The 16,397-nt window shown below is 40.2% G+C and overlaps 2 protein-coding genes across 4 annotated transcripts in view; both read left to right on the plus strand.

Annotated features, from left to right (window-relative positions):
* The first annotated feature begins 276 nt into the window (after positions 1-276).
* Positions 277-10,094, plus strand: LOC138851934 (uncharacterized). Of its 2 annotated transcripts, none has more exons than XM_070081492.1 (6): positions 277-603; positions 1,060-1,153; positions 2,242-2,391; positions 3,294-3,421; positions 8,741-8,849; positions 9,383-10,094. In XM_070081492.1, exons 1-6 carry the CDS (start codon positions 541-543, stop codon positions 9,484-9,486), a joined length of 648 nt encoding a protein of 215 aa, XP_069937593.1. In that variant the 5' UTR covers positions 277-540; the 3' UTR covers positions 9,487-10,094. The 2 variants fall into 2 exon arrangements, with proteins under 2 accessions (XP_069937593.1, XP_069937594.1); XM_070081493.1 differs by having other exon boundaries at positions 282-603; positions 1,102-1,153.
* Positions 10,095-11,999: 1,905 nt separating this feature from the next.
* LOC138851933 (probable phosphoserine aminotransferase) overlaps positions 12,000-16,397 on the plus strand; it is a 28,252-nt gene continuing 23,854 nt past the window's right edge. The window contains exon 1 of one of the 2 annotated variants that reach the window (XM_070081490.1): positions 12,000-12,313. In XM_070081490.1, the coding sequence (XP_069937591.1) occupies positions 12,260-12,313 (54 nt within the window). In that variant the 5' untranslated portion in view covers positions 12,000-12,259. The remainder of the gene's footprint in view (positions 12,314-16,397) is intronic. The other variant, XM_070081491.1, reaches the window with a different exon arrangement.

A 16,397-nucleotide genomic window follows, 5' to 3' on the forward strand; every position in this document is an offset into this window, starting at 1 on the left:
AAGCTAGTCTCCACCCCTGAAAATACAAGTTGGTGAGTACACACACACAAAAAAGGCTGTGTTTATCGACAAGTACGTTTAACAAATAGTAACTAAAGCACACACGCACAACACACACACACACACACACACACACACACACACACACACACACACACACACACACACACACACACACACACACACACACACACACACACCACAAACAGGCCTAGTGTCTAATCGACATGTGTCGAGGACAAAATGGTAACTAACTAACTAACACACACACACACACACACACACACACACACCATTCATTAAGATATTCTAACTGGACTGGGAAGTCCTTACATCTGCCACGTCCGGACTTTTGAGAAGGAGCAGTATATATAACCTGGCGCGGGGAGTCAGCACTCAGTCAGACGGCTACTGCTCGCTGGGACGCTACTTCTTCTCGGGACAGCCATTGAGCTAAGACAAGTGTGAAGTATTGGTGTTTTCTTATTTACATTCTAAGTGTCAGCTCCTCACCACAAGTTTCACACACTTCCTACTTTCATGAACGCTCACATAAATACAATGGTCATCTCTGAAGCCGTCATTGGAACTTCCTTCCCTCTAGTAAGTAAATTATGAGTATTTTTTGTATAGCAGTTTAAACCTACAGAGGGTCAGAACTTATTACTCACGAGTTCTCAGATGTAGCCTCTTGTTCTTTCTAGCATACAAAAGGATGCTAGAAATGACCCTATTAGGCAGACTGTTTCATTCATCGGTGACTTCATTGCCATTGAATGGTGCAACAATATTGGGGGACTGAAAATAAGGCAGGAAGTGCCGCAACCACTAAAAATTAAAATAATCTATGATGAATTAATCTGTGAATAGAGGACACGACAAGCTTAGCTTTGCTTCTGTAGTTACGAATATTTACTAAATAGGTACTAATTACAAACTAGTTCTAATATTAGTTGGGCTTTCATGTGTCTAACCATGGTATATCAGATCTTGAATGACAAAAATAGTTACTCTTTCAAAATTATTCTTGCTTATATAATATTTTTTTTATAATTATAGCTGCGAGAATACTGGATGGCTAATGTTGTGTTTCTGATTCAGGGATATGCAAACAAACCCGACCATGTCTTCCCTGTCACCAGTCGCGTCAGGCGTAAGTATTCCTTTAGTCGTGACCTGATTGGCACTCTCATTACTCTCCTTTACTGTCACGACCTCACTCTCTGTCACCACTACTGTTATTTTACTGTCACGACTTCACTGTCACCAGTACTGTTCCTTTACTGTCATGACCTCACTGTCTGTCACCATTACTGTTATTTTACTGTCACGACCTCACTGTCACCAGTACTATCTCGACTTCACTCTGTCACCATTATTGTCGCCTTTACTGTCATGACCTCACTATCTCCTTTACTGTCATGACCTCACTGTCTCCTTTACTGTCATGACCTCACTATCTCATTTACTGTCATGACCTCACTGTCTCCTTTACTGTCATGACCTCACTGTCTCCTTTACTGTCATGACCTCACTGTCCCCTTTACTGTCATGACCTCACTGTCTCCTTTACTGTCATGACCTCACTGTCCTTTACTGTCATGACCTCACTGTCCCCTTTACTGTCATGACCTCATTGTCTCCTTTACTGCCATGACCTCAATGTCACCATTACTGTCACCATCCCGCTGTCATCATTACTGTCATGACCTGCATTATTATCATTATTGTCTTCTTTGCTGTTGTGATATAAGATTGGTTATTAAATTAATGGGGAAACTCACAACCAGTAATGGGCATACGGGACCTGGGGAAAGGTTAAGGATGGGAGGCATGCATAATTGATTCAAGGAAGAGGAGGGTAGCTCAAACTTCTTGGATCTAGAGACCTTTACCAGCATCAGATTACTCTTCCCCTATTGAAGGTCATCTCGGTAATAAATGAAGCGTTTAATCAAAATCTTACACAGTTTGCTGAGAGTACTGAGTTTCAATTGAGGATGACAATATTACTTTTAGATTTAAGAGAAGAAAGGTAAGTTGATAGCGTCGAGGAAGGGGGGCTATTCTTAATTAAACGCTATCAACTTGCCTTTTCGTCTCTTAAATATAATACCAATATTGTCAGCCTTTCTTTTGACAAAGGCAATTCGGTGGTTGTCCTTGATCGCGAGGGTTACCTCCGTAAGGTGAAGCCTTGCAGTACTGAATTTAGTAAGTTACCTCGTGTTTCTTTTGCAGGGTCCATCTTGAGAGAGGCTGCCAGAGAGGTCAGCTACGCTTCACAAGTAAACAGGAAGATCAAAGTGAAGGGAGGAACCGCAGATTATTTACAAGTCACAGAAACTAATAACCTGATTGTTGGTCCCCAGAGCGAACGCACCTCAGCAGGTAACGTGAACACAGTTCAGGCACAGATATATACCGAGAGGTGTATTTTTCTGTGTATATTCACTGAAAGCTTACTTTAAAGTGTACTGGATCTTAGTGTGGTCAGGAAGTCTACTCCCCTTGAAAACATACAATTTGGCTAACACAATGTTGTATCATATAATTGTTATCATAAAATTTAAGATTATAATCCGTGATAACATTTTCATATTATTGAAAAGTTATGTTATTAAAGTTGTAGGTTATAGTGACAATTTTTTATATGTGTTGACTACCTGAATTTATGTCACGACTTTAGGCGCTAAGACCAAAATAGAATGTAGCATCGGACAAGGGTTAGGATATGTGTAATAACTACAAATATCCAGACTATGTAATACCGGAAAATGAAGACACATAATGTAAAACCAGGAGGGATTAAAGCTAAATACAAGTATGCAGAGGTAGAAAATTATGTTAGCATAATGAAACAGTAATGTTAGAAAATAATAGTGGAGACTGAATGTGTGAATATGATTATCGTAGACAGTACCGACAGGTTGATAAGACATGTGTAACAGTTAGGTTACTTCATTCCGAAACGTTTCGCCTACACAGTAAGCTACTTTAGTCGAGTACAGAGGAGGTAGCAGAAACAGTAGAGATGTAAAGACGATGTCATCAGCCCATCATCCTTCAGGATGTAGCTTTCAGGGATTATGGACTGATTACATCATTATATCTCTACTGCTTCTACCTCCTATGTACTCGACTGAAGAAGCCTACTGTGTAAGCGAAACGTTTCGGAAAAAAATTACCCGTTGCACATGTTTCTTATCAAGAAGCTAAATTTACTAGTGCTAATATAAGTGTTTTTTTTTTTTTCAAAATATAACGTGTGTATGTGTGCGTTGTTTTAACAGCGTGTTTCCGAGTACACACGTTCGAAGTGCTGAGGCCCTACCCTGAAGGTGGTCAAGTTGTGGTGCTGGAGACTCATGATGGTGGCCGCTTCCTCCACGGCAGCGCCTCTGGCAGCCTCTCCCTCATGGTCAGTTCCTTAACAATCTGGTGAAAAACAGCCTTTAAATAACATTTATGCAAATTATTATTATCATGTTAGCATAGGTAAGTTTATTTAGGCACAGGTTCACATAAGTATAATTATCACAGTAAATTACCGAGGATAACGCCACAAAATTCAAAGTGACTTATTGCCATTGGGAGTATACAATACTAAACAATAGGTGGGCTATTTAGTGTTTTATTTTATTTTTATAATACACTTTACTTTTAGTTTTACATAAATAATGTGTTAAGGCTGTTCCTAACACTCCAGATGCTGACATCTTGTCTGTACAAACTTTCTGTGAGGTGACTGTGTAGACGCCGACTGGAAATTATGCTTCGAGTGAAGAGTGAGTGATGATGATTGGTCGAGTGTGAACTATGTGGTTCTTAACTTTTAGTTGTTGATTTATTTATGATTGAGTGAAATCAATAACGGATGTCGAAGCTGTTTACTAATACACTGTCTTACTGTAAACATACTATCAATCTCTCATAATTTATTAGTACTGCTACTGAGATTAATATAGCTTTATCCTTCAACATGCATTTAATTCATATATAAAAAAGTATTTTAACACACCGGCCGTCTCCCACAATGGTAGGGTAACCTGAAAAAAAAAAAAAAAGTTTACCATCATTCTATCACCTTGCAAGAGGCACACTGACATTACAGCTCCGATGCTTCTCTAAACTGCGATATCCCCACACTTCCTTCAGAGTGCAGTTACTGTACTTTCCACTTCCAGGATTCATCGGCTAACCGGTTTTGCTGAATCCCTTAAGAAACTTTACCTTGCGTCGTCATAAAAACTACTTAATAATAATAATGATAATATCTTTATTTACCACAAGTACAAGGTATACAGACCATACCTGGACCTGGAGTTTACCTGGAGAGAGCTGACATCAATGACATACTACTAGTACATATAGGAAGCCCCTTGTTATGATGAGCATTTCGGGCAAATAAGGTCAGTTTTGTTCCAGGTTGCGACCCACACCAGTCGACTAACACCACCACGCCAGGTACCCATTTTACACTGATGGGTGAATCTCAGAAGTACCAGTTCCTAGTAACCAGTTGCCGGTAACCAGTTACCAGTAGTATGACTAACAACCGTCTGCGTGAATCACTGACTGTTTCACGTTGCAGCTGACCATAGCATGTTTTTGAACGCCGCTCACCCCTTGGCATCACTTGGGAGTCAGTTTTAAGATAGAGAGCAGAGAGGCAGGGTGGGCCTGTGCTTCCCATATTTTCCGTTATAATTATACGTACTAACCAGCCTACGTGAGAGTTCTTACCCAATCCACGTTTCGAACCCCCCACATGACATGAACAGGGATAACATGTCACTAATGTTTTCCAGCCGTACCGGAGGAGATTCGAACCCTGGACCTCAGTGTGAGCTGAGTGCACTAGCGATCGAGCTACGGGACACTTGCCTTCCCTCCACTGCAGATTTATATATCCTCCAAGTCATCCTATTTTTCTCCAGCCTCTCTACTGTCCAAATCACCTTAATAACTTCCTCAGCTCTCTGGATAATATTTTTAGTAACCCCACACATCCTTCTAATCTCCAAACTACGAATTTTCTGCATGTTATTCACACCACAGATTGCCATAGGTACCATATCTCAACTGCCCCCTTCAAGATGTAAAACCCATGCCTCATACCCATGTAAGTGTTCGTACCACTATACACTAATACATTGCCCCCCTTTTGTCCACGCGAGTAACGTTCTTTGTCTCCACAGATACCTCATTGCACTACTCACCTTTTTTTACCCTCAGTTCTGTAGTTCACCTCTTCTTTCGCAGTTCCATCAGCCGACAAGTCAACTTTCAAATATCTGAACACATTCACCTATCATACTCCCTCCTTCCAATCTGATAAAAAGTATATTTATATAAAGGTATTTACTTTGTTTTATACTTATTTCTAACTAGAGATTCACTACAAATCTTATGATTACAAGCATTGATCCTGATACCAACCTCTTATATAATGACTTAAATGAACCAAACAGTTACTGTAATTACTACACTGCAGAACAATCAAAGGCACTTCTCAGTGCCAATAACAACATAACTATCTTTAACTACAATATCAGATCTTTAAGCAAGCATTACGATGACCTCATAGCATTACTAAATTCCTTACATGCCAATATGTCATTCATTACACTAACTGAAACCTGGCTAAAGCCTGATACTACAGATGTCTATGCCATTCCTGGTTACACAGCCATACACAACTGTAGGCCAGACCAACAAGGGGGTGGCACAGCCATATACTACTCAGACCAACTAGAATGTATCACTAATACTTGCACAAGGGATGAACATGGGGAATATATAATAGCTAAATTCAAATCCAAATACCTACAAAAACCTCTCACATTGATAAACATCTACAGAGTTCCACAGTCAAACATTAGCCAATTTAGTCAAAACCTAGGAAGTATGATAACTGATGCACGCATGAACAAAGATCACTTACTACTCTCAGGTGACTTCAATATAAATCTCCTGCAAGACCAGGATCCACACGTTACTGAATTCACAAACACAATGAGTAACTGTATGTTGCTACCAACAGTAACAAAACCTACAAGAGTTACAGAGACTAGTGTTTCCCTACTTGACCACATCTGGACCAACACCATATCCCCTTTAAAATCAGGCATAATTACAGATAATACCACAGACCACTACCCTACTTTCCTCAACAACTCTTGGTAAACTACCCCAAGACACTACTAAAGTCACCTTCAGACTTCACAATGAGGCAGCCATTAATAACTTCACAACAGCAGTAGCAAACATTGACTGGCACACTGAGCTAGAAATCTATACAGATATTGACGAATGTATTAATAATTTTCTAAAAAAGACCCAATACCTCTATAATAAGCACTGCCCTAAAAAAACTAAACAGATGACAGCTAAGAGACTGAACAGTCCCTGGCTAACACCCAGCATTCTCAAATCCATAAATAAAAAACACCAATATGAAAAACAGTACAGAATGGGTCACATAACCAGAGACCAAACAAAACGTTACTCGTCAATCCTAACCAGCCTGATAAGAAGGGCAAAAAAATTGTATTATGAGAACAGATTATCCAACTTACGAGGTGATATAAAAAAGACCTGGAAAACCCTATCAGAAATTCTGGGAACAAAAAAGATATCACGAAATAGCGAAATAAAATTAGCAAAATCAGATGAACCTCAACTCCCACCAACAGAAACAGCAAACAGACTCAATGATTTCTTCTCCACTATAGGACAAAACCTTGCCAATAAAATCCCAAGCTCAGATACCCCACCAAATGACTACCTCACCGGCAACTACCCGAACACACTGTTCCTAGCTCCGACTAACCCATACGAAGTCTCCCTTATTATCAATGCACTAAAAAACAAGGCAGGAGATTTAAATACCTTACCACCCTTTATATACAAAAAAATGTCACAAGTGCTATCACCAATCATTGCAACACTCTTTAACAAATCCATTGAATCCTCCACCTTCCCTACAGTACTCAAAATAGCAAGGGTCACCCCGATCCACAGAGGAGACCAAACAGAGTTGAATAACTATAGGCCAATATCCAACTTACACCCTCTCTCAAAAATCTTCGAAAAATTAATTCATAAACGAATCTACTCCTACCTTATCTCCCAAAACATACTCAACCCCTGCCAATTTGGATTCAGGCCTAATAAAAATACTAATGATGCTATTGTACACATGCTAGAACATATATACACTGCAATAGAGAAAAAAGAAGTCCCACTGGGGATCTTCATTGACTTACGTAAAGCTTTTGATACAGTTGACCATGACTTGCTCCACGTAAAATTGTCACACTATGGTATAAGAGGGCACTCCCTCAACTACCTCAAGTCATACCTCAGCAACAGAAGCCAATATGTGTACGCAAATGGGGCAAACTCTTCTGCACAACCAATTACAGTTGGTGTCCCACAGGGAAGTGTCCTTGGCCCTCTTCTCTTTCTCCTATACATAAATGACCTACCAAATGCTTCGCAATTACTCAAACCCACACTATTTGCAGATGACACTACATACGTCTTCTCCCACCCGAGCCCAGTCACGCTAGCCAATACTGTAAATACCGAATTACAGAAAATATCTACCTGGATGAGGACTAACAAACTTACACTAAACATTGACAAAACCTACTTCATTCAGTTTGGTAACAGAGCTACAGATGTCCCTCTTAACATAATGATAAACGGATCACCTATCACAAAGCTAACAGAGGGAAAATTCTTAGGAATCCACCTTGATAATAGACTCAAATTTCATACACATATACAACAAATTTCTAAAAAAATTTCCAAGACTGTAGGCATACTATCGAAGATACGGTACTGTGCTCCACAGTCAGCCCTCCTGGCCCTATATCACTCACTTATTTACCCCTATCTCACCTATGGAATTTGTGCATGGGGCTCAACAACAATTAACCATCTCAGACCACTAATTACCCAACAAAAGGCTGCAGTTAGAATGATAACAAATTCTCACTACAGGCAGCACACTCCACCAATATTCAATACACTAAACCTACTCACCATACAAAACATCCATACTTATTACTGCACCTATTACATACATAGAACACTTAACTCTGATATTAACCCTCCCCTCAAACATCTCCTTGCCAACCTCAACAGAACACATGACCATAACACAAGGCACAGATCACTCTTTGATGTTCCTCGTGTCCATCTCACACTATGCAAAAACTCAATGCACATAAAAGGCCCTAAAATCTGGAATTCATTACCTGTAAATATAAAAGAAACACTACCTGTTTATAAATTCAAGACTCTTCTCAAAGAACACTTACTCACCCAAAACCAAATAAATACTGAATAACTCAACCTTATAAATTGTATATCTTAAATGTTTCTCACAATTATATCACATAAATGTTAAACCTAAAACCCAATCTAACTTTACTATTTTTTTAAATAAACTACCTAACAGAATTCTCCATACGACTGAATGTACAATAATACATGCAACCATATGACCTGTCTTTGTAATACTCACTTGTACTTTATAGTAATCTGTTTACATTAATGTTTTATCACTGATTTCATCATTGCTTAGTTAATCTTAAGTTAATTTTAAGCCAGCCCGTAATGCTATGCATAGTATAAGTGGCTTTGGCATGCTGCTCTTATCTGTATTTTTTTTTTTGTACCTCTGTATGTGTGCACAAGGTGTTCTTATACCAGCGTTGCGTTTCAGGAAGGGACGAGGGTGGAGATGGAGCAAGCCATGCAGACAGATGACAGGTTCTTCCTAGTGTACAGTGATGTTGGGGACCGCTACACCAAGATCAAACACCTTCATACAGGTAAGATGCAGCACTCAATGCTTCTTGCTGCACATGCATTTGAAAAAGTTATTAAAACTCTTATTGAGAGCAATTTCTTCATATATTGCAGTATACACAGTCTCAATAATGTGTGAGAGAATCACAACTCGTTTTGATTGAATCATAAAATTTCATAAAAAAAAATGATATAATCACAAAAAAATGATACAATAAAAACAGATCTAATTTAATCATAAATGATTTGATAGAATCATAGAAAAGACCTGACAGAATCATAATAAGAGCTGACCTAAATATAATTTAAGTATTGGCATTATTGCCGACATTAAAGATTCCACATCACCGCACTTAGCAGGAGGATCGATCCTCCATCCCTTCAGCTGAATGATCCACAAGGCTTTAGCGCTTTGTATTAAATTATTAAATCAACAATAAAAAATAAGTTACAACAAATATTGCATTGACTCCTTTTGCGTAAATGACTTAACCATTGTATCCACCACGAGCGTGTAAGTAAACTTGGGTTCTAATGTGCATTTATTGATCCACAGGACTGTTCCTGTCAGCCTCATACACCGAGGTGTCTCTGCTCAGTCACACAAGCGGCTTCTCTGACCAAATGCTATTTGAAAGTTTTCATTGTAGCCATTCTTAGTCATCCGCTGGTGATGTTACGTAGGCCTACTGTGACGTTACACAGGATTAGTCTTCTACTCGCTGTGGCGTTACGTAGGCCTGTTTCCTACCCAGTGTCGCTGAATTGTAGGCCTGTATCCTATTATTGACGTTATGGAGGCTTCATGACTCATGCCTGCTGTTGCCGATTTGCACGTGTACTATCTCCTACCTACCTGCTGTTCATGAGTGGCAGGTTTACTGACTGTCTTGCATGCTATGGACATTGTGTAAGCCTACTGCCTCCTGGCTGCTATTGACCTTGTATGGCCTTGTGTCACCACGTTGGTGATGACGCATTATAAGACGTGCGTTTCCTGTCTGGTGGCGCTTTTATGGATATCTAAACAGGTGACACATGCGTGCTACACATGTATCTCACACAGGAAGCTGTGATGTCATACGTATACACCAGTTATCTTAAGGATAGGGTGTCAGCCTACAGCCTCAACATCTTGATACAAAAGCGCTGAGCTGCAATCAACATAATTATCAAAACTACTTCTGTGTATATTTTGAATATTTATTTATATTTATTAAAAATATTTTAATTTATTATATAATATTACTGGAACCTGGATGTCTCAGATTTTCACATTGCTTTAATATATTTTATAATTTATTAATTAAATCATTTCTTAAATAGTGACTTTATGTCCCCTTTGACATCAAGACCATAAACTAAGTAGTATATCAAACTATACATAGAAACAAAATGTATTAGTATACAGAAGACAGTATCAAACTGTTATAATCGTGATCATATTTTTTAAGGAGTGTATAGCAGTATAGAGCAACTGCCCTATTATACCAGCAGTATATAGCAGGAAGCAGCAACTGTCCTGTTATACCAGCAGTAAGCACCAACTGTCCTGTTATACCAGCAGTAAGCACCAACTGCCCTGTTATACCAGCAGTATACAGCAGGAAGCAGCAACTGCCCTGTTATACGAGCAGTAAGCAGCAACTGCCCTGTTATACCAGCAGTAAGCAGCAACTGCCCTGTTATACCAGCAGTAAGCAGCAACTGCCCTGTTATACCAGCAGTAAGCAGCAACTGCCCTGTTATACCAACAGTAAGCAGCAACTGCCCTGTTATACCAGCAGTAAGCAGCAACTGCCCTGTTATACCAGCAGTATACAGCAGGAAGCATTATTATTATTATTACAATCAAGGGGGAAGCGCTAAACCCGGAGGATTATACAGCGCCTGGGGGGGGATGTGGAAGGCATTCAGGCTTAATTTGGGGAACTGGAGCACAGATCCAATTCCCTAAATCAAGAGCCCCTCACCAACATCAAGGAACCTTCCTTGAGGGGTAGCAGGAAGCAGCAACTGCTCTATTATACCAGCAGTACACAGCATGAAGCAGCAACTGCCCTGTTATACCAGCAGTGTACAGGAGAAAGCAGCAACTGCCCTGTTATACCAGCAGTATACAGCAGGAAGCAGCAACTGTCCTGTTATACCAGCAGTATACAGCAGGAAGCAGCAACTGCCCTGTTATACCAGCAGTATACAGCAGGAAGCAGCAACTGCCCTGTTATACCAGCAGTAAGCAGCAACTGCCCTGTTATACTAGCAGTAAGCAGCAACTGCCCTGTTATACCAGCAGTAAGCAGCAACTGCCCTGCTATACCAGCAGTAAGCAGCAACTGCCCTGTTATACCAGCAGTAAGCAGCAACTGCCCTGTTATACCAGCAGTAAGCAGCAACTGCCCTGTTATACCAGCAGTAAGCAGCAACTGCCCTGTTATACCAGCAGTAAGCAGCAACTGCCCTGTTATACCAGCAGTAAGCAGCAACTGCCCTGTTATACCAGCAGTATGCAGCAACTGCTCTGTTATACCAGCAGTATACAGCAGGAAGCAGCAACTGCCCAGTTATATCAGCAGTATACAGCAGGAAGCAGCAACTACCCTGTTATACCAGCAGTGTACAGCAGAAAGCAACTGTCCTGGTATGATACCAGCAGTACACAGAAACTCCCCTCTTGTTATACCAGCAGTGTACAGCAGGAAGCAGCAAATGCCCTGGTGTAATACACAACGTCACTATCTCCACTCATCTCATGAGGTGTTACCAGTAATATTTAAGTAAAAAAGTGAGCAATTGCAGCTCAGATTTTATCTTCGATGCAGACACAAATAATTTAACTTATTAAAAAATTATGTTTTGTATTTCATGAGATCTTTTACTAAAACAAAACAAAAAAATACAGAAAGCAAACTATGTTATGAAAATATCAAAATCTGGTTGGCAACAACGGCGCGGCACTAAGCTCTATTATTTCACAATGTTTCGTTTAATAATCACAATACCGTACAGTACTATTAGGAGCCTCTGGTCAAGATCGAATCCTCAAACTTCATTGTTATCTATACAGGCATATACGAAAAACACGAGGCAAGAATGTAAATTTGGCAAGAGAAGCAAGCATCCTGCTGACCACACAGCCCAACCTACTTAACAGGTAGACATAAGATTGTGGAGCACAGGATAATACACCGAGAGGTGTATATCTCTTCTCATTTTTATGCTAATAGTTTATCTTAATCCCTATTTTAGGGATTGACGCAGTATTGTATGGTGGCGCACAGGTTATATGCAGCCTGAATAACCCTTGTGTAGTCGAAAGGGCTTCAAACAGAATAAAGAAAGGAAGTGTGGCATTGTGTGGGTGTGTGGTTGGGAGAGCTGGATACAAGCTCAGCCATATGAGTGAGTGCAGGCACAGCACACACACACCGTCATGGCTCAACACATAAGTTACTTCTCACCAGGACCTGCAAAAATACCAGACGAGGTAAGAAAGTCTCATAGTGACGATTTACGATCCCTCTTTTAAAGGATGTCAGTTGTCATTTTTTTTTAGTGTGAAGATGAGACGCACTGCACGAATTAATTATGCATAGAACGAATTTTAGGGAGTGCAAAGCCATGCGCTACAACCAACAGTGGAATTAGCCACAACCATGTATTTATATTTCATTTAATGGACTTAATTAAGTTGCTGTGGTATTTGAGATAGCAAGTGGTTTACAAAGCTGTTATGCTTGAGGGACCACAAATTGATTTTTTGCTTTATCACGTCCCTTGCTGGAGTAAATTAGAGATTATCATGCATAGTGGCCTGACCTTCGTGACCTTCAACGAAATTTCCACTGGCTTGGGTGCGAACTGTCCTTCAGACAACTAAAGTTTGAAATTGATGCAGTGAGATTCGAGTCCAAGCAGGAAGAGTTGTGTGTTGAAGGGTTGGTGGGGACAATACACAAATAACCCGCACATGAGAGGAGGTTACAACGATGTTAAAGTCCGACGTAAACTACTACTACTCTCCCATGTGAGGATTATTTGTGTATTGTTCCAGTCACGGTATTGTGCCTTTTTATTTAATGCTGGGGGACATAAGGCTCTTGCATGGCCTCCAGTCCGGCACGATGTTGTTCCTATCATCAACCTCCATGACACTCGTCACCAGCCACCAGGAGCACCTCGCATCACCACCCTTTATCTTACTATAACAGTCAGATGATCAGCATGTGTAAGATGTGGTGTAGAACCTTCTGTTAAACTAAAGTATCTTTTTTTTTTCAAATCATTCAAAACATTCTTTTTTTTACCTGGAGAGAGTTTCGGGGGTCAACGCCCCCGCGGCCCGGTCTGAGACCAGGCCTCATGGTGGATCAGGGTCTGATCAACCAGGCTGTTACTGCTGGCCGCACGCAAGCTGATGTACGAACCACAGCCCGGTTGGTCAGGTACTGACTTTAGGTGCCTGTCCAGTTCTTCTTGAACACAGTTGAATAAAGTCATCACATATTGTTCTGGACAGATATGGAGGAGTTTCAAATTGTCTGTTTTATGTGGCTCGAAGGAAATAGATCAAACTTAGGAGTGAGTTTTAACAAGTCAATGTAGTTGCCATTACTGGTAAGCCAAATGTTTCATGATATTCACTGAAAGGTAACCCACGCTCCGCCAGTGTGGTTAATGCTGTTGCTATGTTATGTTCCATTAGTTGACTCGAGAGATGAACCACGTTTTGTCCTATGATCGTCAAAGTTTTCATGGCTGTATTTAATTGGATTACTCCAGTCAGTAAGTGCTGTAGATTTTTTAATAAATTTTGTTTATATATATAACAACTTGGTTGATCAGGCCCTGATCCACCGGGAGGCCTGGTTGTGGACCGGGTCGCGGGAAAGTTGATCCCTGGAATACCCTCCAGGCGGACTCCAGGTATTATTTTTTTTAATAGGCACATTTTGGCAAGATTGTTTTAATACCTTAACAGTTAAATCGTACAATAATTTTTGAAAAAACAAAATATTAAGTATGGGTTCAGAGCCGAATTTATTCATAACCAAATGGAAAAAAAAATTACTAAACTTTTGAGAGGCCCCTTCAAACTGTAAGTTTGAAGGGGCCCTTCAAACTGTAGTTTGTTGAGCGTATGGTTAAATCCAACCCCGACTCTCTCATTAAATTTCTACTATTGCATTATTCAAATTTGTCTTAAATTTTACCATTTTTTCAGTGTTATTTTTTTTTCTCGTTTAACATCAAATTGTTGTGGATGGCCCACTGAAAGATGGTTTACGTCAGTTTGAAGATTTACTGTGTCCTCGATGGACGCCACTCTTATACATATTTTGTTTCGTCTGCAAAGGCTGATATTGTTTCAAGATTTATATCCCTGCCTAAGTTTGATATAGGAATATGAAAGAGGACAGAGGCGAGCACTGTGACTTGAAAAAGATTTTCACAGCGGTAGCTCCTAATTTTTACTGTTACTCTTTAGGTTCTGCTTGTTAAAAAAAGTTAAATATCCATCTGTCCACTTTTCCAGGTATTCATTTTGCATGCATTTTGTGCTCTATTACACCATGGTCGCACAAGACACCCTTTACAAAGTCAGTTCATGCCTCCTCTGCAATTTACTCGTCTCCCAGAGCATCCAAGACCATGTCATTGGCCAGTAGGTAAAATTTTATTTGCTGTTCGTATTCGAAAACGACTACTGCACAACCTGCACCAAAGCAGATAAACTAGACTAGAATTACCCAGCAGTAACGAGTTTACCTGGAGAGAGTTCCGGGGGTCAACGCCCCCGCGGCCCGGTCTGTGAGGCGACAGTGGTCGCCCTCATAGCTTGTTTCCTTCACCTACTTTCACTTGCCTTGTCTGTTTTCCCAGGTACTTCATTCCTTGATGCCGTAGAGGGTTTTTTAAACCAAGCAATTAGACATATTCTGCCCTTCCTTGGATCGTACCTAATTACCTCTGAGTCCAGAGGTACTGTATGACCTCTATGGGTTTAGCACTTCCTCCTAAATATAATATAATATGTATCCAGTAGTGAGTATCATACGGTGGGCACTACTGACTTCACTAAGTGCTGGTACGAGGTAACGGAGCGAGCAATCAGTGTCTATATGACTAATACAAGTTAGAGACAGAGAGGGCTGATGGTGTTAAATGACCTTCCACTTTGGGTGTGAATTATTTGCATATATATTTTTGTTTTTTTGGGCGTCTTGTGAAGACTAACACAGCATCAGGCTGTGCTGATCAGATTATTATTATTATTATTATAATCAAGGGGGAAGCGCTAAACCCAGAGGATTATACAGCGCCTGGGGGGGGATGTGGAAGGCATTCAGGCTTAATTCGGGGAACTGGAGCACAAATCCAATTCCCTAAATCAAGAGCCCCTCACCAACATCAAGGAACCTTCCTTGAGGGGTGTGCTGATCAGAGTCCGCGCCAGCAAACAAAACCGGTTATCTTAAAATAGATTTAGAGGTTCCAGCGAGTGCGCTCAGCTCCCCCCCCCCCCCACACACACCTTATTGAAAGGCTAACTTTGTCAGACCCACAATTAGATTCTTTAAATCCAAATTTGCCCCAATTAAAATTAAAAATTATCAATTATCCAGAGCAATTACCTGCAGTGGGATCTTAGGTTAATCAGTGACTGCTTCACTACTATCCTCTAATCACCTAATCTGACACTCCTCCATTTTCAACCTAATCTTATTATAATAGACAAAATATAACAATGTAGATGGGAATTTGAGATCAAGGAAAGTAGGGGTAGAAAAACATTGTTTCCTATTTACTGAACATTTCAACTATTACAAGAGTTTACGCTTGCATTCCTACAGCTTAATTACTATACAGAAATGGGGCCATATTACTAGGGAGAATGGGTAGGGGAGAAGCAAGAGGTATGTCTAGAATTTGGTCCTTACAATATACTTCAAGTCTAGACTATAATTTTTAAAGGGGTGGACCGGTAAGCCAGCGGAAGGCCTCGGTCAGATGACCAAAAGCTCCAAAGGCGGGTCATCATCTGACTAAGACCCGCGTCAGGAAACATTTGTCCTGTTTCCTGACGAACCTTACCTAACCTAACCTAACTTCAAGTCTATTAACTATATGCAGTCCAGGAGAACACCTTCCTGGCTGTCTCACACCAGTCTCACCTTCCTCTTGACATTCTCGGCTTCATAAATCCTTGATACAAGAGACCTCCTTGATATAAGAGACTTTGATCATTGTTCTGGACAGTCGATCCGGAACACTGATCAAAGTCTGTTACTATCGCTACAAAACACTCTTCCCTTTCCACCACGATTACCATTAGCAGTTCCCCCCACTTAGTCCATTATATATATGAGGGTTCACTACCAGATTTATGAATAACACGGATGAACATATTCAAGAATTTAAAAACAAATTATGTCTCAGCTAAATGTAACTAATCATAAGTAAGTTTATTTAGGTACAGGTACACATAAATAGTTACACAAATTATCATACCTAGTAAATGTGTAAGTTACCTAGGATAACCAACAAAGTTGCACAAAGTAACTTATTTC

The sequence above is a fragment of the Cherax quadricarinatus genome, unplaced genomic scaffold, assembly GCF_038502225.1.
Source record: "Cherax quadricarinatus isolate ZL_2023a unplaced genomic scaffold, ASM3850222v1 Contig2875, whole genome shotgun sequence".
Lineage (NCBI taxonomy): Eukaryota > Metazoa > Arthropoda > Malacostraca > Decapoda > Parastacidae > Cherax > Cherax quadricarinatus.

What these genes read in the sequence shown, in the direction of transcription:
- LOC138851934 (XM_070081492.1), top strand. Translation starts at nt 541, where the DNA reads ATGAACGCTCACATAAATACAATGGTCATCTCTGAAGCCGTCATTGGA. An exon ending in TTGGAACTTCCTTCCCTCTA is followed by an intron (nt 604 to 1,059) that starts GTAAGTAAATTA and finishes TTATAATTATAG; the next exon opens with CTGCGAGAATACTGGATGGC. An exon ending in GAGCGAACGCACCTCAGCAG is followed by an intron (nt 2,392 to 3,293) that starts GTAACGTGAACA and finishes TTGTTTTAACAG; the next exon opens with CGTGTTTCCGAGTACACACG.